At 56.4% G+C, this 23,078-nt stretch overlaps 1 protein-coding gene across 3 annotated transcripts; it reads right to left on the minus strand.

Moving 5' to 3' along the window:
• Positions 1-1,195: 1,195 nt before the first annotated feature.
• On the minus strand, positions 1,196-21,899 carry PDLIM4 (PDZ and LIM domain 4). Of its 3 annotated transcripts, XM_070517410.1 has the most exons (8): positions 21,725-21,899; positions 21,312-21,447; positions 10,992-11,143; positions 7,136-7,217; positions 2,473-2,654; positions 2,101-2,264; positions 1,636-1,753; positions 1,196-1,515 (listed from the first exon to the last, which is right to left on the minus strand). In XM_070517410.1, exons 2-8 carry the CDS (start codon positions 21,432-21,434, stop codon positions 1,311-1,313), a joined length of 1,026 nt encoding a protein of 341 aa, XP_070373511.1. In that variant the 5' UTR covers positions 21,435-21,447; positions 21,725-21,899; the 3' UTR covers positions 1,196-1,310. The 3 variants fall into 3 exon arrangements, with proteins under 3 accessions (XP_070373511.1, XP_014712271.1, XP_014712272.1); XM_014856785.3 differs by lacking the exons at positions 21,312-21,447; positions 21,725-21,899 and adding an exon at positions 15,934-16,121; XM_014856786.3 differs by lacking the exons at positions 1,636-1,753; positions 21,312-21,447; positions 21,725-21,899 and adding an exon at positions 15,934-16,121.
• Between the last annotated feature and the right edge of the window lie 1,179 nt (positions 21,900-23,078).

A 23,078-nucleotide genomic window follows, 5' to 3' on the forward strand; every position in this document is an offset into this window, starting at 1 on the left:
GTCATCACTGGTAATCAAAGAAATGCAAATTAAATCAACTCCATATCGCGTTTTACTTATCAGATTGGCAAAAGTGAGAAAAAAATTGACAATACCCTGTGTAGGCAAGAGCTTGAGGAAATGGGTACTGTCGTGTGCCGATGGTGTGAGTGTAAACTGATAGCAGTCTTTTGTGGTTTGTGATAGCACAAAATTGAAAACAGCACAAACGTACATTACTTGGGGCTCACTAAATAAACCGGCACTAAATAAAGGAAGCTGCTTCTTGTCCGCAGCAAGCTAACGAGAGGGTAGATCCACGTGACCCGGAGTCCAAAGACGCGTCGTCGGGTGTGAATAGCCACAATTCACCTACTCTGATACTATCCATATCTTTAAAAACTGTGAGTCTGTACCGGTGTGTGCAATCAAGCCGTGAAAGGCTCCGGGCCGCCCCGTCATGCTGTAACCGCCTGGCCTCCAAGGCGTGGAGTTTAATCCTCGGCTTTGGAGATAGGAGCATCGTGGAGGCTGCGGCCCTAGACAACTGTACCTTTCTTTCTAAAATCTTCCTTCGCTCTCTCTCCGCCCCTCCCCTTCTCACACACGCACACAGCACCCCCCTCGGTGGGGAGAGAGGGGAAAGGGAAAGAAAAAGGGGTCACAGAAAGGATAAGTGGCGACAGGAGGGGAGAGAGAGGGAGAAACTCGGAAGAGAGAATGCCAGAGAACGCCCAGAGGCGGATACCGCCCACAGCCATCCCGGTGATCACCCCTAGCCCTATTTCCCCGCGGGGCAATCCCGCCTACGGCTGCTAGGGGCCGCCCAAGCTCGTGCTGGTGGCCAGACGGGGCCTTTTCTGTCTCTGCTCACCTTTGCCATACCTTTGTGCACACAGCTCCTCACCTTGTAGAAAGAGCTCTTCCCTCCTCATCCCTTAAGTTCTCAGCTGACACCTTCCCTGACTCTACCTAGGTCAGATCCATTGGCCTGTCGTCACCTTATACCACCCCAGACCTCGCCTTCCCATTAGTAGAACTGCCCCTTGTGATTCGTCTGCCATTCACCCCAGCTGTGGCCTCCTTAAGGACAGCACAGCACCTGTCTTGCTCACCAGTGCACACAGTGCCTAAGACATGCTTGGCACCTGAACAGATGTAGCCCTCGGGAGCCATGGACTGCGCTGGAGACAGGCAAGCCAGGGCACTGACAAGGTCGAGGCAGAGCACAGGGAGTTTATTAGAGAGGCAGGAAGCAAACTCATATTTACACGGGCCACGCGGGGACATTAAAAGAAGCAGAGGAGAGGACTGGAAGTTCCAGGGACGGCTCAGACGAGTTCCACCTTGGCATTGGGGTACACTGCCACCACATCGTAGCCCTCGGGCGGCTTGACGCGCGCCTTGGCATGGCTCTCGCAGTAGAGCCGCTCGTCCAGAAAGAAGTAACCGCGCTGCTTCAGGTTGAGGCCGCAGTCGCTGCACATGAAGCACTCGGGGTGGTAGAGCTTGTCCCGCGCCTTGACGATGGTGCCCCTGATGGGGAGACCGGGAGAGGACAGCGTCGGGAGACTGACAGATTCGGAATGCGCCCCCATCCAGGGCCTCGGGGATCAGGGGAGAGGTCCGGGCGGGAAGGCAGGGGTGGGTACTCACACGATGCCGTGGCCGCAGCGCGTGCACTCGGGCAGACCCTGGAGGCCACTCAGTGGAGCGCCCAGCTTGCTGGTCGTGGGCTTGAGGTTCCGGGGGCCGCCAGGCCCGGGCCGCTCCCCTGAAAGCCGCAGCGCGGGTGGCATGAGCCGGGTGAGGAGGTCAGAAGAGGGAAAAACTGCACTTCTGTGGGACGTGGGGCTGGGCCCTGCTTCCGGGGCCACTGGCACAGAGACTGGGGAGGGGAGTTGGAGGACCAGGGGCAAGGGACCGCGATGGAGCGGAGTGGGAATCAGAACCCGCAGGCGCAGCAAGGGGTCTGGACCGCGCGGAGGAGACAGGGGAGGAGCGGGCCGTGGGGTTGCAAGGACCAGACTGGGAGAAGGGGCGCGGGGGGTGGGGTATGGCGGGCTTCCCGGCACCTCAGGGAATGGGAGGGCAGGCGGGGTAAGGTGGCGGGAGGCTTACCGCCCTCGCCGGCCTCTAGCATGCCCTGCAAGTAGCGGAAGGAGCCTGACTGCTTGGGCTCCGCAGCCGTAGGCTCAGCCGGCTCCCGTAGCATCCTGTACACCTCTGAGCCCAGGTCGACTCCGCAGTCGCGGCTCCGCGACAGGCCTCTGGCTGGGTCAGTGCTGGGCGAAAGAGACGCAAGAAGGGACAGGGTTGCAGTACTAGCCTTCGCTCTGCCAGCTCAGGGGTCTAGTGAGGTTTCATGAGTTAGAATGCAACCAGCTGAGACCCAAGGATCAAGTGTCAGAGGTCAGGATGGGACCTGGTGAGATTTGAGGCATCAGGGATGAGGATGGAATCTGAGTGGCTTCAGAGGTGTCTCTGTACTACCTGAGGGGTGGAGACACTTGCAGGGTGCTCATCTGGGCCAGTATGGCAGCCTCACTGCTGCTGCCATTGTGAGGAACTGGGAGGCGAGGTGGCTGCCCATAAGGAGATCCCAGGCCTGGCTTGCCATCTTCTGGCCCAATCCCGGTGGCTGAGGGCCGCCTGCTAGTCACTGGACTGCCATCCTACAAGAGAGAGGCGCCTGAGGCACTGAGAGACCCCCTGAGGTAGGGCCTCTGGCCATTCCTTGTACACCCCACCCCTACCCTACTATGCCAGACCTTCTTGGATGTTGGCTGGTTTCCCCTGCTCTGGCATCTCTGGGCTATGGTGCCCAGCCAGGGAAGGGGTCTATGGGGGAAGGGCTGAGCCTCAGGCCTGATTCAGCCCCTGCAGAAATGAGAAATGCCTGTGGAAAAGTCAGACACAAAAACCTGAGTGCCTGGGACTCAACCTTGGCTCATGAGTGCTATGGTGGTTCTGACCACCAGTGCCCATGAGGGATGGTGTTGTGGCAGAACCATCCCAAGAAGCCTTTTAAGGCCAGAGTAGCTGGAGAAAAGTGTGTGGCCTCCTTGCAGAAGTGGTCCTGGTGCCAAACCTTCCTATCTGCCAGAACTGTACTTTGGTACTGGATGGGCCCATGGCTAGAACACAAAAAGGAACTCTTGTCGTGCAGCCAGGAAGGGTCATCAATCACTGTGTGCCCAAAGCCCTTTGGTGAGGGCAGGTTGAGGTTCCAGGTGCCTTATGAGGTCACCCACCTCCAGGCCTGAATCTTCCCCCCATTTCCTGCTTCCCAGGCTAAAATGGGTAAACTTCTGTAGCCATAGCAGATGAGAGGCAGAGGCTGGGCCAGGGCTCAAGGCTTCCCACCTCTATTTACTCCATGGCCAGCCTGATGCCCATGGCTGTAACGTTTGGAGAAGTTCCCTGAACATATTTCACTGGCCTATGAGAAGGTAGTATCTCTGTGGGTGTGGGTCTGAATGGGAACTGGGGATCTTTGTCGCTGCAGAGTCCACGGCTGTGCTGTCCCCAGCTTGCAGGCACATACAGGCATGCCCACAGCAATGTGAACATAGGCAGGCGCACTATCACAAATGTGTTTACAGACATACACATGCACGAAGACAACATACACACCAGCCAGTCCACCTACATATACCTAATTACACATACACAATCACATATACTCAGAGCCAGTGCTGGTCACACTGGGGATGACCATGGTGGCCTCCATGCCTGGGATGAGGTTGGTGGCCAGAGCAGCCTGACATTATGGTGGGGCCCAAGAGTCCAGGCCATGAAGGTCTGTCTCAGCCTCAGCCTGGGAGGTGACATACAAATTTCCCCTCTGCTCTACAGTATGGACTGTTCTGCAGGTGGGGAGGAAAGGATGCATACCCTAGAAGGAAAGAGCCTGGCTTGGACTCAGGCAGCCTCCGGCACTGGGGCACAGTCAAGCCTGCAGGGCTTTGCCCCGACTGCCCTTGCTTTCTGCAGGCTCTGAGGTGGGTAGGAGCTTGGGGAATGGGTGGACCGCAGCTGAGTCAGGGAGGCACCCCACTATCCCTCCCCCAACAGACAAAGGAGAGGCTTTCTCACTGCCCAGCTGGGCCCCCATCAACGAGGCAACAGCAGCAGGAAAACCTCATCCCACTGGGTTCAACAAAAGCCCCTAAAAAACCTGAGCACTCTTGCACATGTGTCTGCAGGGCAGGCAGGCAAGGCTGGCCTGGCCTCTAATGGGGACCAGATGGGCCATGGGCTGTGGGGGCAGGGCTGGGCCTGGTACAGAGGAGGCTGCAACAGGAAGTGGGAGTTGGAGGCACCTGGAGGAAAGAAGCTTTCACTCACCCCCACCCAGCAGGGTGTGGGACTCTATTGCAGGGTCATCAGAGCCACTGCCCCTCCCACGGCCACCCATGCAGCCACCTCTCTAGCTCTGAACTCAGTGGTTAGGACACACATGGTGACCTCAGTCTTGGTTTGAGTCCCAGCTCTATCACTCACTAACTTAGCAAGTCACTTCACCCCTCTGAACCTCAGTTTCTTCATCTGTGAAATGGAGAATTTGATGGTGTCTATATCATAAGTTCCTTGTGGGGATAAAATGAGACAGTTGTATACAAAGCACTTAGCATAGTGCCTGGCACACAACAAATGCTTGTTGGATGAAGGGCTGTCATGGGCATTCCTAAGCCCTTGTTCCTGGATTCCCCCTCTCTGTAGGGTGGTCCACCTGGTACCATGTGCTCCCTCTCTGACTACCCACTGGCTGCTGATTTGGTTGTTGAAGCCTCAGTGGGTTAGTCAGCAGAATGGGGGTAACTGCCTGCTTGCTCATCAGCTTCCACAGGAGGTGGTCAGAATCTGGGACACTCAACTTGGATGGAGGTGGGCGCTGAGTCCAGATGAGCAGGTGGCACCTCCCAGAGGCCCAGCTCCAGCTCTCTCCTGGTCTGGAGAGGACAGGCTGGGTGTGCGAGGGCTGCCTGCTTCACCTGGCTTGCCTTAACCCATCAGCTGGTTCTCAGCCTAAATGCCACCCTCTCCAGGAAATCTTTCCTTACCACCATCCTTCCTCTATCCTGGGCTGGGCCAAGTGCCTTCTGTGTTCCCATACGAAGCCTGAGAAGGAGGGTCTCTCTCCTATGACCCTAAATGGAAGGTGGGCCTGAAGCCCGAGTTGGCCCTGTCCCATCCCACTTGGGGTGCATGCCAGAGTACCTTGTGTTAGTTTTAAGGCCAGCTGTGGTTTTCTCCTCCTCTGATGGCTCCAGCTGGGCCCACCCCCTACCCACTGTAGGCAGAGTGGGGGAACAGTATGGGGACAATGGGCCCAGTGTCTGTGTTACTGAGGACACAGCCCTGCAGGGGCTGGGTGGGGGTGTTTCTGTCACCACCCATGGAGCTCATGACCTTTTAAGTACAAAAGGAGGGCAGCAGCTGAGGGCTGCCCTGTTGCTTGTGGAAAATCCCTCTGCCTCCAGCCTGAGCCACTGGCAGCCTGGTCCTTGAGGAGGTCAGTGAGGGAAAGTGTGGTGGCATGAGGAGTTGCTTTCCAGCCCGAGCCCCCCAGGCCTACTGGCCTTGAGCCTCTCCTGGAGGACTGAACAGAGCTGAGCTTTGAATTCCAAAGCTCAGGCCCCCTTGTCCTATCTATCCTGGCACTCACACATGAAAGCTGGCCCTCACATGTGAGCTGGGGGCCTGCACTATACTGCTCCCTTCTGCCTGGCCCATGTCAAGTCTGGCCGATTTGTCGATGCCACCTCCCCCCTACCATGGGCCTTGGGTCCATGGGACTACCAGAGCAAGCTTCTGAGACACAGGTGTGGCTATGAATCTCTGCAAGAACAGCTGAGGTCCTAAAGAAAAGAAATCGAGAGCCTCTTTGTGGCCCTGCCCCATGACCTCATCCCTCACCTCTGCCGTCCCACCCGCTGGGACTTTTCTCTGAACCTATGGTGTACAATCTCACCTCTGGGCCTTTGTATGTGCTTCCCAGCACACTTCCTCTCTCCACGCCCCTTTGCCTGCCTTATTCTTCATAGGCCTTCAGGTCTTGCCTTCGATACCCCCTCCTCCAGGAAGCCCTCTCTGACCTCTTGCTTGGGTCATATGCCTACTCTGGACTCCCTGGGCCCCTGGCTTCCACCATTCCAGAACTGCTAAGTCCCTTTCCCCTTCCAGAACAGGCACTCCCTAGCATATGGTAATCATCTGGCCTCAAGGATGCCAGCAAAGGCTAAGTAGGGAACAAATGTCAGAGCAAGATGCTGACTGGGAAGATGGTGAGGGAGAGGCCATAGCAGATCCTTTTCTCTGGTACAGCGAAGGCTCCATGGTGAGAGTGGACACAAGCAGGCCCAGGAGGCCATAGCCCCACATGTTGGGTCCCATGATTCTGGATCCATCACAGACTAGTCCAGTCTCCACCTTGCCCAGTCCCTGTGACTCAGAGATGCCAAGCTGACTCTGGATATCTCAGTCTGCCCACTTGGCTACTGCTCAAGCCTATGGCAAAATGAACCCCTAAAGCAGCCTGGCCCCCATTGCTCTCCTTGAAGCTAGTACCATAACTGTGACTCCTGTCATATAGGGAAAGGTGACTAAGCAGACAGGTCTGCAGCCTGAGGTCTGCTAGGTGCAATCACAAGATGGCCAGGAGAAAACTTCAGCCTTGGATAGGGCAAGGAAGTGCCTTATATTCTAAGGTGAGCCCTGTGGCCTGAGGTTGGCTCCTGCCAGGTGGGTGCCCAAGGCTAGGATGAGAGTGTCCCATAGCCTGAGGTCACTCCACAGCCTCAGGTTGCCCCCTACTCTACCCCCAAGCCTGGTGACTTCCTCCTGGTCCGGTATCACTGGGCACCAGAGTGAACTCAGTTGGGCAGGTGGTAGCTCTGAGCCAAGGCCTGGCCCAGTCCTTACCCACTACAGGCACCTCTGTCCCAGAATATAGGATTGCCTGGAGTACAGAGCCCCTAGCAGGTGCCCATCACTTGAGAAGCATGGGATGGGGCACGGGCATGCTTCAGTCTCTGGCCTGGGCATCTGAGAGCCATGGTGAGGATATCTAGTGCAGTTAAACCTGTGGACGAGGCCTGGACTCTCTACCCTGGGCTCCCGCCTGCCCAGGCCAGGCAGTGTCTGTACATACCTGGGCCTCAGGGTCAATGTGGATCCTGTGTGCCTGAGCCCTGCTGTCCTCTGGGGTACTGGGCCAGTTCCTGCCTTCAGGCCTGTGGCAAGAATTAGGATGGTCAGACAGGTCTACTTATTATGCCCACCATGCCTGGGAACCAGGACCTAGAGGGGCTGGGCTCTGGGCCCAGAGTCACCCAGGACCAGGCCTGGCACCCTGCACCAAGAAGGATACCACCACAGCAGTTTCCCTTGCATCAGAATGGTGGCCACTGTGGCAAGGAAACACAACTCTAGATCTGCCACTAGCCTGGGGCGGGGCTATGTGTCCCTCCCCGACCAGCTCTTCCACCCCTCTCTGGTCTGGTTCCTAGAGAGGATGCAGCAGAAGCCCTGCAGCTTCCTCACTCTTCCACCCTCTCTGTGGCCTATGGAAGCTCAGCAAAAAGAGGGCCAGGTCACAGCAGGGTGAGCCAGGCCTCACACACTGATCAGCTGGGAGCCCATCCATTCAGCTCTCTTCTATCCACAGCCTCTGGCTGGGTCTGGGGGTCAGGCATCCATGGGCTCTTGGGGAAGTGGAATGGAGGCTCTAAAGGGTGCGCCTCCCCGCCTGCTGCTGCCGGCAGAGTCATCACCAGTGTCTGCCCAGCCCAGATGGGAAACAGGCCATTAGGAAATTCCTGCTTCGCCATAGAAACCAAAAGCCAAACACCACTCAGGAGGGAGAAAAACATCATAAACCTGCCATAAGCAGGGCAGGCGTGGCCGAGAGGCTACAGGCCTGGGGCCCAGTCCTGCCAGTCAGTAGCCCTGTGAGAAGGCAGGCCAAGAGGGTGCTGGACCCTAGGCTGGGAGGCGGGTGTGTAGTGAGGCTGGTTAGGCCAAAGGGGAATAACGTCCCCACTTCACCCCAAAAGCCCTCCTAGGGCTTCTTGAAGTCTCACTACTGGGCCAGCAGCTCAGCCCTGCCTCTCTCTCTTACTCAGTGGAGGGTTTTAACAATCTGTCTAAACCTGTAGTTTACACTCACTCTGCACTTCCTCACCTTTGCCCACTCCTTGGCCCCCTGTAGGCTACCTCCTCTCCTCCACAGCCTTCAGAGGCCTGTGGCACCAAGGCTCTGCTGCCCCAGGACACCACCACCCCTACTGGCATCTGGATCCAGCCCCCTCAGCCATGTCCCCAAGTGACTGCCTTAACTCACAGCTCTAACAGGCCTCCACTGACTCTGAAGTCTGCTGGGCTAAGCTAGGACATCTTGCGTGGCCATTTGGCCTTGTACTTCCCTGAAGTTCTGCCCAGAAGAGAAGTACAAGCCTGAGATGTGAAGGTCAGAAGGCACAAAGTACCCAGAGCCATGAGGGTGGCCCAAGACATCAGATCAGAATGAACGGCTTATTCATGGGTCAACCTCCATCCCCAGGCCTCCACTTCAAACTGGGCAGGTGGCTCCATCTGCTATCTTTACGCAAAATGACAATCGATGAGTGGGCTGTGCAAATGCATCTTGTACCACACATAATGGCAACAGAGGCCCCAGGGTTGGAGCTGATGCCAGGAAGGTCCTGGACCTACAGAAAATGCCCAGAAAATGTAGGTTAGCTGGGATTGCTGGATACCACGCTTTGAGTTCCAGACAAAATAAGCATAGCAGGGAAGCTGGGCCTTTACTTCACTTTTCATCCTCTGGAGAAGTCTGTGGAGATTAGAGCCCTCTGGACACAATAAGGCAGGTAGGGAAGCTGGTCTGGATGGAGCTCTGGGGGTATGGGGACAGAGTAGCTCCCTCCAGCCAGCTCATAAGGCTGATCCTCCACAGAGCCCATGTTGGAGGGTCTTTGGGGCCCAGGTATAGGTCCTGGTATAGCAGGCAGGATAAAGAGCAGGGTCAGAGGCCTTGCAGGTGAGAAGGTACCCAGGAGGAGAGATGCTGGCCTAGAGGGTCAAGGTGGTCCCCATGTCCTCATCCCCCAGAATCTGCACGTGTGAGAAGGGATGGGGGCTGGAAGACAGGACCCCCAGTTTTCACCCTGACTGAGCAGACCTGGTACGTCAGCATCACTCAATCCCCAGATCACAAGACAATCCCCATCTCAGAGTTGAGGAAGCTAAGGGCTCTGAGATTAAATCACTTGCCAGAGGACAACACAGTTCTCAAGTGCAGAGCTGGTACTGGAACCCAGATCAGTGATAGTACAGAATATGCTCCTTGGCCAGGCAGCATTTAGGGGCTGAAACACCCACAGTGGAACAGGTCAGTGGACCCCTGGCTCCATCCATGCCTGGCTTGGAACAAATGACTAGGGAAGGAAGGAAGGAAGGAAGCAAGGGGGCCCTCTGCCCTGCCCCCACCCCGCCACCCTCCCCCGACATCATTCCCTCTGGGAACCTCCTGATTCGGGCTCCTTGTGAGTTTCCCCTGCCCCCTGCCCCACTACTACCAGGGCTTCCCTTGTTAAGCCTTGCAGAGTCAATGCCAGATGTGAGTCAGGGTCTAGGAACCCAGCCAAGCAGGGTAGCCTCAGAGGCCACTCATGGGCAGAGCAGTGCTGACGTTTCCCCCAGCCAGACTGTACCTCAGTCTGGGAGAGGGTGATGAGTGTGATCCTGCTTCATGGAGAAGGAAACCCAGGCTCACAGAGGTCATCTGGTGTTTCTAAGCTCCCACAGAGTCTGGATGAGGACCAGCTCTACTGAACTCCCAGGCCAGGGCCTCCTCATTGTGGGCCAGGTGGAGTGTATAAAGCCCTGGACTTGCAGCTGGGCTCACTCAGTGCCGAGAGCACAGTCAGGAGTTCTGACCCCAACCTGGACCCAGACCTGGAACAGACACAAACTGGGGCTACTCCAGAAGCCTTCCCACCTCATCTAATGGCTCTGAGCCATTGGATCACCCCCTGCCCTGCTAGCTTTAAGGCATGGTTAGCTGTATTGTGGTTTGAGGAAGCTTCGCCCACACACATCCACAGGGGGTCATGGAAAGTCCCTGTTAGCAGTGAATGTGGCAGAGCTGAACAGTTATGTCTGACTTCACTGGATCAAGACAACACAGAGCGCAGGGAGATCCCACTCAGCCAGGACCTGGCCAACTGCCATCAGAGCTGAACAATGACCCAGGGCCTGAGCAAGGCCGGGGATGCCCCAGGTAGACTTCTATCCTTGACCATGTATAGAGCACAGATGTGGCTTGGTGACCCCCAATCCTCCCTATCAGGATGGGCTGTATAGCATTACACAGTTCATAGCATCCAGATTTAAACAGGGCAGAGGCATGGGCCATGGTAGGGACAGCTGAGGCAGGGAAGCTGTGGGGCTGGCAGGAGTGGTCAGCAGCCAAGAAGAAGGAATGGAGTCTTTGGGAGTGACCTGAGGTCAAATTTTGCTTCCCACTCCCTAACTGTGTGACTTTAAGTACCTTCTAACCTTTCTGAGCCTCAGTTTTCTCATCTGTAAAGTGGGGACTATATTAAGTTTTACCTTATCAAGTTGGTATGAGGGTTAAAAGAGGGGTTGGACAAGTAACTTCTTTGAAATGGTCATCAAGCTGGTCATCATGGGTGGGGAAAAGACTGAAGTCACTCCCCAGATGCTACCCAAGGTCTTATTTCAGCCCTGATTTGGGGCTGCCTACCCCCTGCCATAAATCACCCCACACACTTCCAGACCTGAGTTAGAAGAGGGCTTGTTCCCTTCTTAAGCCCATCTCCAAACAGTGCCTGCCAAGCCCCATGAAAGCACTACTCCTTAGGACTGGGATGCCAGGCAGAGAGGTTGTGCGAGGCCCAGCTTACCCAGGATGCTGGCCACCCATAACTTATCCTCCCCTTCATTCCCCCTCATTGTTCTGGCCCAGCCTGCTCTATGCGTACCTGCTCACGGAGAGCGTGAGGTGGTCGTGGCAGCCCTTGATGCGGTTCTGCGCCTCCAGGTGTGTCATGAGCTCTGTGCTCTCGCCATTGATGGCCTGGATCAGGTCTCCAGGGCATAGGGCAGCCAGTGCGGCCTTGCTGCCAGCATGGACCTGTGAGTGAACAAGCCAGATGGCTGGGCATTGGTCATTGTGTGGCCCTGCTGCAGGCTTTGCTCTAGAGCCCCTCCAACCTCAGAACCTGGCCAGTGTGGCCCTGCTGTCAATGTGACCTGTTCGTAGGCAAGCCAAGAGACTGGCTGAGTCCCCATGTGGCCTTGTGGCAGCCTCAGCTCTACACACCACCGACTCTAGTACCTGGAGGCCTGGTGGGATGCGAGGGCATATGAGAGGGGGTTCATCTGGGCTGGGACAAGTGGGATGTCACTCTTGCAGCCTGCATATGTGCCCAAGGACATGGAAGGGACACACAGGGACATATATGTTCCAGATGCATACAAAGCATGGACATGTCACAAATACCCTACATAGACATTGCTGATATTGCCCCATGCAGCCAGACTGCACAGCAGCCTTGACCTGACAAGGCCTTCAAACCCTTAGTGACCTGGTCTCTCTACCTGTTTCCCCTCAACCCCACCCCTCACATTCACCTCCACCCACCCACACTCTATCCAGACCATATGACTGTCCAGGGGGTACTCACAGACACCAGATAATCTCTCACCTCCATGCTTCTGCATATGCTGTTCCCCCTACCTGGAACATTCTTTCCTTTCACCCCAAACCCTAATTACCAGCTTATTCCTCCTCATGCTTCAGGCCTCAGCAGAGAGGCCATTTCCCCTAGGAGCCTCTCCTCTGGACTCTCACAGCACCCGGTGCATCCTCTTTACTGCTTTGCTCCCCTAACATTCTAGGTCTGCATCATCACCTCCCCAAGCAAGTCCAAGGCCACCTACTTCCGGCTGCCAGCCTGCACACTTGGGTCACAATTTCACTTGTATTTCCTCTGCAGGACAGGCACTCACTCAGGCCACCACACGGCCACTATTGTCCCCAGAGGGTCAACCAATGTCCAAATCTGGAGCCTCTTACAATGCTGGTCCCCCAATGAGGGTCCCATGCATGACGTTGGGGATAGGCTCACAGGGAGACCTGAGTAAGCAGCCCAGGGGAATTCAGGCAACAGTGCACCCTTCACCCCCTCCCCAGTCCCAGCACAACCTTTGGAAATAGACTTTAGGCACCCTCATTCTTACTCATCCTCTCCAGCAGTACCCAGCTCAAGAACTGCCAGTGATCTTGTTCCTATTGGTGGGTGTGGGGGCTCCTGGAAGCCCGGCCAGGCTCAACTTAGCCAGTTCTCTGTAGTGAGTGGAGAAAGCTGAGGTGCTGGCAGCTCCTTGGCTTCAGTCCTGGTGTGGGTACTGCCCGAGCTGACCTGTCCTAAAATAGGCTGCCCCAAGGAATGTTCTTCTGGAGCATGACACCCTCAGCCAACCAGCCCACCACTAACATTCACTCATGGGGCCTGGGCACCTGCCTGCCCTCCTGGGAGAGGCACCCACTTAGCACCATCCCACCCTCCCCTCAAGGCCCTGCTGCAGGCACCCTCTCCTTCATGGAAACCTGCTCTGTGACACTGCCTTGGCTCAGCACTTTACCCATAACTAGCTCATGGCGACCTCTCAACCACCCCATGAGACAGAGGTTGTTCTCATCCCTATTTACAAATGAAGAAAAAAAGGCTTGGGGGAAGGGGTATCTTGCCCCAGTCCCCAAACTGGAGAAAAGTCTTCTTCCTCAGGAGAGTGGCTAGCTGCAGGATGACTCAGCCAGCACAAGGGGTGCATTCAGGCCCCTGTGGGTGGAGGAAGTTCTCGAAAGCAGGGGTGGCTGGGACTCTGCCAGCTCTGCTGGCTCCGGGAGTTCTGGTCAGAGAAGGCATGAGGCCAGGAAACCGTGACTCTCCCAACCGTTTTTACATGTATTATCTCATTAATCCTCAAGGCAAGCCCATTTCCTAGAGAAGGAAACCGAGGTCCAGAGAAGTGCAGAAGGACACTCGATTGATAAAGGGCAGAGTTAGGATTTCAATCTAAGCTAACTGGTTCCAAGTACTATGCTCTTAACCACGGTGTGCTTTCCTGCCAAAAGGGAGCGAGGGGAGAGAGAGTGTCCCACGTAGAAGGATCAGCATGTACAATGGCTCATTTGGGAGAGAGAGCAAAAGCAGGCTCCTGGGGCTGAAGCATTATTAGTGAGGAGAGAGTGCAAAAGATGAAGTCAGAGAAGAAGCAGGGACCAGACCTGCAGGCCTGGTAGGCCCAGGTGAGAAGCTGGCATTTCTCCTGGGTGGTTGGGAACCATAAAGGATTCTAAGCAGAGAAGTCACAGGACAGAGTTGAATTCAGGCCAATCCCTCTGGCTGCTGAGTGCAGGATAAACAGACAGAAGGAAGGGAGAGGGAAATAGTGAGGTCAGCTAGGAGGCTGGGGCATAAACCAGCCCCCTTACCTGTAGCAGCTACATTCCCAGCCCCTGCTCCACACCGCCCGGCCTAGACACTGTGCTGGACTAGGAGCCACAGAGTCGGGTGCCATATCATCCTGTACAGTCACAGCAAGCTCCAGACAGGCCTGGATTCCTGTCCCCATTCTGCTTCTCTGGATACATTACCTTAGCCTCTCTGAGCCTCAGTGTCTTCACCTATAAAGTGAGGCCAGAGGGAGTTCTTACTTCTAAGGGCTGTTACTTACTTACTTACTTACTTCTTACTAAGGGCTGTTACTTACTTACTTCTGAGGACTACCTGAGACAATCAGGGAAAAAAGCCCCCACTGGAGGTGGTGCTTATTCCAGGCACCAGTTGCTGGGGAGCAGGTACCAACACCCATTAGGGTGGGGCCTGGAACGCTACACATGCTCAGCCAAGGCCAGCAATCACAATTGTTTGTGGGGAAGGAGCCCTAGACAATGTTTTTGGGGGGCTCCCTGAGCTTCAGGGGCCAAAGTTGCAAGGCCCCCCTCTGCCAGGCAGTCAGCCTCCTCCCTGTCTCAGTGGGGCTGTCCCCAGTGGGTAGGGGAGGCCCTGGAAGGGGAGGGGCTGGTCTTGAGCCCCCTTGATGAGGACACTCCCACGTATTATCAGTAAGTGTAGACCTACCCTTGAGGCACCTGCTGGGCAAGCTGTGGCCTGTGTCTCCCTAGTCCCATAAATCTCCCCAGATCCCACCCAAACCCCGGCTCAGCCATCCTGGCTCCTCCGGCCTAAGCTGCTGCCGCTGCCGTGTGACTTTGGGAGACAAGGGGGCTTCTTCTTGGCAAACTCTCTCCCAGCCTGCCTGCCTGCCAGGGGCCTGCGTCGCAATCAGTTCCAAACAAGGCCGCTGCTGCTGCCGCTGTGACATGTAGAGGCCTTTCCTCCGCGTACAGGCAGCCGCGTGGGCAACAGATGTCTCTGCTCCCTGCCGCCTGCGGCCGTCAGCCCAGCCGCCGCCACTGAGCCTGTCAGCGGCCTCACACCCAGGGTGCCTGGCCCGCTGGCTGGCCTAGCACCCCCACCAGCCCGCCGGGGTGGACACACAGCATGACACACAGAGGCAGAAACAGATGCTCACATACACACACCCAGCAAAACTCCCTCAGGGAAGTGGGAGATGAAAGGCTGCCGGATGTGTTGAAGGCCCACCTCACTCAGCTCCAGGGACCTGGTGGCTGGGAGACGAGGGCAGATGTGGGAAGCTTCCCAAGACAGCTGGGCCTGCCTATCACCCTGGCCCCCAGAAACAGGATTCCATGATTCCACGCTCCACTGGGTGCCCACCCCCCTCCCCAAAACTGGAAAGAAGTCTCTGAAAGCCCAGCCAGCTTGGTCCAGCCCCTATGGTGAGAGGTGATGGTAGGGTGGGGGAAGGGGGTTCTCAGTTCCCCTGACACAAGACCAGAGCAGTCTGTGTGGGGGCAAGGGATGGCCCTTAGATGGCCCCAGGACCCCTCCTCTCTTCCCTCCAAACTGGGAGCCCCCAGTGGCAGGGCCTGGATTCTCTCCTCTTCTGTCCCCTAGGCTGGGACACCCAGGGGCAGAGTCTGAGTCTCCTCTTCTGGATCCCAAGGCTTGGCCAGGATCCTGTCTCCCCCAGACTGGATAGCCCCTCTGACAGGGCCTGAGTCCTCTCCTCTGCTCCCGTCCCGCTCACATTAGCCACGGCCCAGGGTTATGCCCCCTCCTCTTCCTCCTCTGTCCTAGCCTGGGGTAGCGTATGGTGCTGGAACCTTGAGAAACTGGGTCTAGGCTACCCTGGCCCCTGGCCTTGTGTTGTCTTGTGGGGATGGGTCTCCCACCTCACAGTCAAGTCTTCTCTCACCCTAGAAGCCAAAAACTCCTCCTAGTCACTTCCCCTTAGGACGACTGAGGTCATGGATGAGAGACTGACCAAAACTACAGTGGGGAAGTGTATGGATCTCTTTTTCAGATTCAGAGAACACCCCAGACCTGATCCCTGGGAACACTCAGCCCTGCTGGCAGGGACCCTTGATAGGGGAAGGGGCTCTCAGTCATTTTGCCCCAAATCTTCAGACAGGTTCAGTCTAAGCGGTGTTTCTGGGCTTCTGTAGATCTGTCCAGACCCCTGGCCCATGACTGCAGTCTTTCTCTGGCCTGCAGTGACCTCCCCCAAAATAAGGCCAGCAGGGAGACTGGTGTGTGAATTCTTGGGGGATCCTCTAAGAGATAGGGCAGGCAGGCCCAGGGGGAGGGAGGAGAGGGAGCTGGGGCGGCGCTCCCCTGCCTGGAAGCCTCCTCTACAGCCTGTGGGTCACCTAAGCCAACCCTTGGCCTCCGAACCTCAGAGACGTCGGGGATCCCGGTCCCGGGTGGACTGGGAGGACTGGGTCTCAGATCCAGGACCTCCCCACCGCCCCGTGGCCGCCGGACTCACCCGCGAGATGGTGAGGGGTGCGCTGAAGTCTCGGCCACCCACCAGGCGGAAGCCCCAGGGCGAAGGGCCACGCAGGGTCACGGAGTGGGGCATCGCGGGCCGGAGCCGCAGCCGGAGCCTGAGCCGGACACTGAGGAGCCGCCGCCGTCGCCGCCGCCGCCGCCTGGACGCCGCGCCCCGCCCCCGGCCGCCCGCCCCCCGTACCCCCCTCCGCCCGGCCCCCGCCCCCGCGCCCCGCGCTCCCGGATTGGCCCCGCGGCCGGCCCGACCCTCCCACTTCGGGGGGCTCTGAGGACCCGCCCCTCAGCCCCCCGCCGCCTGCAGCCTGGCACCCCCACCGGGTTCTCGGAGACCCCCGGCCTGGGATGGCCCCGACGGCCCGGATCCTGCCCGGCCTCTGCTCTGCGGGCCCGGCCCGGAGCCGGGCTGCGGAAACTCTGGCACAGGCGCTTTGAAGTCGCTTCTACGAGGCGGCGCCCCAGCCCGGGGGAGGGGGGGCGGTCCAGATGGGGGATGGGGCCGCGCTGCCTTGCTCAGAAACCTCCTCAAGGTCCTGGCGGCAAACCTGCGGCCCCACCCCTTGGTTCGGGAGTCGTGTGAACAGCGAGCACTGATGGGGTGCCCTGGGCCTGAGCAGGCCTGGGCCAGGGACACAGACCCAGAATGACAGCAGGCAGCACCAAGTATGGGAGTAGGAACAGAAAGATACCCAGCCTTGTTCTGGGAGGCCAGGAAAGCTGTCTGGAAGAGGTGACCACTGACTTGAATCTAGAAGCAAGGTGCCTTGTCTTGTCCTTCCAGGTGTCACTGCTTCTTCAGGACACTCAGGCGCTCTCCGGCTGCCCTCTCCTCCCAGGCCTTCTCCCTGTCTGCACAGACTCCTCCCTTCCTCCTTTGCAAGGAGCTTTGTTTCCCCAGGTCCCCTGGAAAAGGAGCAGCTAGGGTGGCTGTGCCAGCTAGAGGGGAGTGAAGTACCTGAGGGGGATGGAACTGTGGGCAGCCCTTCACTTGGGGCCCTTCCTGGTTTTCTTGCCACTCTCAAAATTGTCCTCCAGGATCATCCTTGAACTACCTTTGCAGGTACCATGGCTTGGCCAGGGCCCCACCCACCACCCTCTGGTTCTCCTGGACACTTTGCGATTGGCTACATCAGGGCATCACTGTTTGCTTCTACCAGCCCTGAGGAGGCCCCAGATTTAGCCATTCTTGACAGCCCTGTGTGCCCTGTTGGCCAAGTTCTGGTAGGGGCCCTGCCCTCAGAGGGCTAAGGCTGTGAGGTGAGATGTGTCCATGGGGTCTCTAACACCCCCAAGGAAGAGGGCCTCTTGAGAGGCACAAACCTAGGGTAGTCCGAGGAAGGGGAGTAGCCCTCAGGGTGGAACATGGGTGCCTCTCTGGGAGGCAGAGAGCCGCTGTCTGTTCAGCTGGCAGAGAAACATGAGTGGTGTGTATGTGGGGAGGGGGGTGTCCATATCCATGGAGTGCCAGTCACTGGGCTCTCAATACTGTGAGATGGAGGAGTTTTCTGCTCAGCCCCGTACAGACAGGCCCCACATGGACAGAGTGGAAGGGCCAGCAGGAGAAGTGGACTCTGGATGGTCTCTCAGAGGCCCTTAGGTCAGAAGCTCCCCAGGACTTGGACCCCACTGAGGGGCGTAGAGAATGAGGGCAACCGTTGCCTATCGCTGAGTGTCTGAAAGTCAGGTGCACAGCATAGCTGGAGGCTCAGAGATGCTTCATCTGGACTCCAAGAGCCGTAGTGAATGTAAATGGTGCAGAGCTTTGCTGGGAGGAGGGGGGCCTCAAAAGTGCGGAGGTTCCCACCAAAGGTATCCCTTAGCAGATTCCTGAAACTCTTCCTTCAACATTTCTTTCTTCTTCCAACTTACACACCCCCAGGGACTGCCAAAATCCCCTCTCCATCCCCAATACTGAAATCCCTTCATTGCCTTCCTGTCTACTTCCATTTGGGGGGAGCATATTACTCCCTTCCAGAAGTAGTCCTCCTGAGTATGACTTTCCTAACCCTTCAGCATCTGGGCAGTGTAATCCATCTCTGAAGGCTTTCCTCACAGGGTTGAAGATGGGGGGTGGAGTGGAGTAGGGAGTGGCTCCTGTAGAATTTGGTACATAACTTTCCCATTTCATTGTGCAGTCTCTGGGGCAGTTCCAGGGTCCATGCCAGTCATCCCCACAGTGGGTCCTTGATGACACCGCTAACTTGAGAGGAAATCAGAGGTCCACTTTTGACAGTGCCCTCCCACAGGACACAGGCCTGGATGGGGCTGTGCTCCTGGAGACTAGGGGCAGCCCATCTTAGGGGCTACACTGTGGGCTCACTCCTGAAGTACCCTGCATCCTGAGCAGCAGGTCAGACAAGCTGTTTCCAACCCGTCCCCAATATTTCCTCCAGAAAGCCCTCAGAATTTCCTTTTCACTCCTAATGGCCTTGTTCCTGGGGGATTGCTGTGTTGCTGAATTCCTGTCATGATGGAGCACCAAGGTGTCCACGGGGTCTAGGAGTCCTCTCCAAGGTGGAGATGGGTGGCAGTTGGGTCATGCCTCACCTCTGCCTTAGTGGCCTTCACTTGCTCACTGCACACCCCACCAGGCATCTATGCTGCTGGGTATAACCAGATTGCTCATTTCATGCATTCTTTATTCATTCAAAAAATATGTATTGAGTGCTTTCCATATGCCACGGCCTACGCCTGCCCAGAGCTGGGGTCAAGGCATCCATGGGGGCAGGGACTATGTCTATCTTATTTATTTATGTTTCTCCAGCACCCAGCAGAGATCCTGGCACACAGAGGATGTTTGAAAACATTTGCTTTTAACAACATTATCACTGTTATGGGAATTGTTATCTCAGCTTGCCCTTTAGCCACGGCCCAGAGAGAAGCAGAAAGGGCATGAGGGGGCCTAGGAGGGGGAAGACTTCTGCTCCTGCTGTGTTGGAGGCCACACCCAGTGGCCCTGTCCTTCAGGGGAGCCCCAAGTCGATCAGGGCACTATGCCCAGGCCCTCTGTGTAAAGCCAAGTCTGTCCAAGGTCAGGAGAAACCACAGTACTTTTTCCTCAATGGGCTGGCAGGCTCCAGCAGGAGCAGATGCCCTTGGGAGATGCCCTTGGGGCTGAGCCTAGGGGGAGGGGGAGGGGAGGGCTGGGATAGGAACAACCTCAGGCTAAGGGCAAGGCCAACCCAGGGTACTGCTCAGAGGTGGACTCAGCCCTGAGTAGGGGGTGGAGTGAAGCTGAAGGAGCAGTCCTTGAGGATACCTTCCTGTGAGGTGCTAGGGGCTAGCCAGGGAGCTCAGACCCTGACCTGCCTCACCCTGGCTCAGTGGCCACAGGTTTCTGGGTAGAGTCTGCCCCATTCAGGCTCAGCTCCTGAGGGCCAATACATCCCTCCTTGAAGGCCCAGCTCCCTCGCCCCAGTCAATATCCTGGATTTCAAGGGGATCTGAATCCTTGATGGGGTGTTCCCTCTTCATGGGATGCCTAGTCCACAGTACTGACCACTCCAGGGCTCCAGAGGGCAGCCAAAGAAGAACCTGAGAAGACTTCATTTCAGTGTGGCCTGCCTGAACTAGCTCCAGGTCCCATGCCTTTGGCCACCCAGGGGTCTACTGTCCAAGAGGCCTGCTGGTCAAGGCTAGGAGCCTGTGAGTCTACAGGATGGAGAGAACAGCAATCTGCGGCAGGGCTGGAGGGGCAGGACTGTGCAGGCCTCTCCAGGGCTAGAACTTGGCCCTACAGTTAGAGGAAGCCAAGGCAGGGTTTGAGGGGCTCTGAAACGGGTGGAGACAGCCAGGGGCATGGGGATCAGGCAACAACCAAAAGAAGAGTCTAGAGTGGTGTAGCCTGTGAGGCGGGTTGAGAGTTGATGCCCCTGACATACCTGGGACAACAGGACTGGAGGCAACAAAGCTGGCCTTTGAGCTGTGCTTGGTCCAGCAGAACACAAGGGGAGGGCGTGCCTCTGCCAAAGGGAGTTTCCCAGCTCTAGTTTTGTGCCATTCGATCCCTCGACAAACACTTATTGAATGCTTGCTGTGTGTCTAGCCTAGACCTGATCAACTAGACTAGAGGTGTGGTGGGGACTCCCCACGCTGCCACGCCTCCTTTGGGGGCTGAGAGGCTAGAGGCTCTAGAGGAGCCAGTCTCTGAGGGTCCAAACAGGGACAAAGCTGATTCTCACAATTGGAACCTAGTTCCTGGCCCTGAGCCAGATTCCAGGGCATCCAGAAAAGCAGAACCAATTCTTGTCAGGAAACTGAGCCTGGGGAAGGGTGAGTGACCACCCCAAGCTCACATAGCTTCTAAGCAGTTGATCTGGGGTTTAGACCCTGCCTTGGTGACTTTATGCCCTGCGCCTTGCACCAGAGACTAGACATGTCTCAGTCATACCTGCAATTCCCAGCAGCACTCCTGTCAGACCTGCTTTGTCTCTCTTTCCACAGAGAAAACCCATCTGCTCTGGGATCCAACAAAGGGGCTGCCAGGCAGCAGGGTGGGGGCAGGTTTACCCAGCTGGGCCCAGGGAGGCCTGGCCCTGAGGCCTGGGAGTGGAGGGTGTTGGGAGGAGAGGCATCTCACACAAGGAGGGAGGCAGCAGACACAGGTGGGAGACCCAGAGGCAGCTCAGCCCAGCCCAGGCAGGGAAGTGACAGAACAGGCTGTCTGAGGTAGCGGTGAGGCCCATGTGATTGAATGTTGTGCAACTGGGGCCTCAAAGAGGCAGCTTACAAAGGCACTGTGATTTTGCTCCTGCTTCAAGGATACCCCCATCCTTACCCTCCCTCCCACTTCTCATTCAGGCCAGAGGGTGTAGGCAGCCTGCCCTAGATCACCCAGCCTCCCCTAGTACCAAAAGCTTCAATTCAATCTGTAGCTCCAAAAATAGAAGCCCAACCCAGGGGTTCTCAGGTTTCCAGCTTCCCTTGACAGTTGAAGACTTCTGTCAACCAGCCGTGCTGGGGTCCATGCACAGAAAAGGTGCCCTCTTTTACAAATCAGCTCCTCCAGGTGGAGCAGCAGAGGGATTGGGGAGCAACTGGACTGTGTGCTCATTCTGTGCCCTGGACACTCTTGGCCTTGGCCTGACAATATTACCATGCTCTGCCACTGGCAGAGGTGTAGGACCCTTTCCTTCTCAGCCAAGGGAGACAGACATGACTATCGGGTGCAGGTAAGGCTCTACCAAAAGTGCAGGGATGACAAAGAGGAAACGAGCATGGGATGCAGCTCAGAGATCCAGTTACTGGGGCTCCTCAGACACACACTGCCACTCATCTGTCACTTGGGACTTGCTGCCTGGACCTGGTCCCCTGGCACAGCTTAGCCCTGCCCCAGTCCACACATCCACAGACACTCACATTTGGCAGTGTCCTGGCCAGGGCACTCTGGTCTCCTGGCTGAGGACCTTCCTCCTCTTCCTGACCACTAGAGCTGACATCCAGGGCCACTTGGAGTACTGGAGAGGTCCAGGCCAATTCCATATTTCTTGGCTTTCTGTAAAATAAAAATGGAAGAAATGTGAAAATAGTCTTTTAAGAATTATGGCATATGTTATTTATGCTTTGTTCATTTATTCAACAAATATTTTTGAGATGCTCCTATGTGTCAGGCACTGTTTTAGGCCTAAGTATTGAACACTTAAATGTTTGTAGCATACGTACAAAATGGATAGCCTCATCTGGAGATAACTTCAAAGATTTAAGTGCCAGGCTTCCTGGCCCTTCTCCTGAGGGTGGACCTCCACAGCCCCCACCCTCCATGATTTTCTCACTCGTATAGATTAGGCCTCTGTCCTCTGCTCCCAGGGACCCTGGAGACCACGATGAAATTGGTGGAGGCAGTGAAGGCTTCCTCAAGAGTCCAGCTAACATAGGCCGGTCTCCAGCCTGTCCTTCCTGTCTCTTATGGCCGTCCTCTCCCCTGCAGTGCCAGCTCCTTTGGTCACTGATTGGTCTTGGTGAAGTGCCCTGCCCAGTGGTGCCCAGCACTGCCCAGTGATGCCTCTTGTGGCTGAGTCACAGGCTGGCGGGGACTGTTTAGGCTGACCTCACCTCCGGGCCTGGCCATAGAACACTCCAGCTGTGGCCACCTGGTGTGAGCTTGGCCGCCCGTGTTGCTGGGAGAGTGGGGCAGAGCCATGCCACCAGAGTGCAGCTGCTGCAGGCTGGCCCTGGAGTCTGGGAGTCCAGGTGCAGGGGGCCATGGGGATTAGAGCAAGAAGAGCCAGCAAGAAGAGCCTGCGAGTATGAAGCTGGGCTGAGCCTGCTTCAGGTCCATGTGGAGAATGGGCTGGAGCAGGACCTGTGAGTCAGCCACATGTCCTGGGTGGCTATTTTCCTGGCACCCAAGAATCTTCAAAAACCATTTCCCACTTGCTTTTCCTCCCAAGGTGAGGTCCATAGCTATGCATACCTAGGCTCAACACTGGGGAGTGGGAGACAGAGCCCTCAGTGGTGGGGGCTGAACTCCTCACACCCCCCATCTCTCATACCCACCCATAATGGCAAGAGCATACATGTGACTTGACCCTCACTGAGAGGACGCCTGATTAGATTGTTTGCTGCCTGTGAGATCACCATATTTATGGGAAGGTAGACTTGCTATGGAACAGGGGGGATGTGTCTCTCCCACATGAGAAACTAGGATTGTTCCAAGAGAATGTATAATGAGAACTTCCATGTGCTGAGAGTTAAACAAGAACTGTCTCGTCTCAGGGAAGAGGTAGGGAAAATGGTGGGTCTGGACTGGAGATGCACTGAGTGTTGGAATGGGCTCTGCTCAGAACTCTGGGACGAGCAGGCCCTGAGAAGTAGCTGTGTCTAGGATTAAGACAAGCTGACCACAAAGGGCTGTGACATTGGGTGTTCAAGCATGAAGCTTTGTTGGCCCAGAGAAGGAGCATAAGCATTCTCTCTCAGAGAACCATGGTGTTCCAGAGCCAGAGACAGATGGAGAGCTTCCACAATCCTTGTGAAGATCTATTTATTATCCTAACACAAGACAGCCCCTGCAAAGAAAGTGGTAGATCTGTCTAATTTGTGAATACAGCAAGTTGGCTTCCATAGCAGGTTAAAATAGTTACCAATGTGGGGATTTTTCTAGGATTACAAGATTGACTTAACATT

Source organism: Equus asinus, chromosome 9 (assembly GCF_041296235.1).
Source record: "Equus asinus isolate D_3611 breed Donkey chromosome 9, EquAss-T2T_v2, whole genome shotgun sequence".
In the NCBI taxonomy this organism is placed as follows: Eukaryota; Metazoa; Chordata; class Mammalia; order Perissodactyla; family Equidae; genus Equus; species Equus asinus.

Excerpts from the sequence above, each read along its gene's own strand:
- PDLIM4 (XM_070517410.1), bottom strand. The coding sequence starts at position 21,434 with ATGGAATTGGCCTGGACCTCTCCAGTACTCCAAGTGGCCCTGGATGTC. Across the intron at positions 2,655-7,135 it reads ACATTGACCCTGAGGCCCAG|GATGGCAGTCCAGTGACTAG; the intron begins GTATGTACAGAC and ends TCTCTCTTGTAG. Across the intron at positions 1,754-2,100 it reads GCTAGAGGCCGGCGAGGGCG|GGGAGCGGCCCGGGCCTGGC; the intron begins GTAAGCCTCCCG and ends TGCGGCTTTCAG.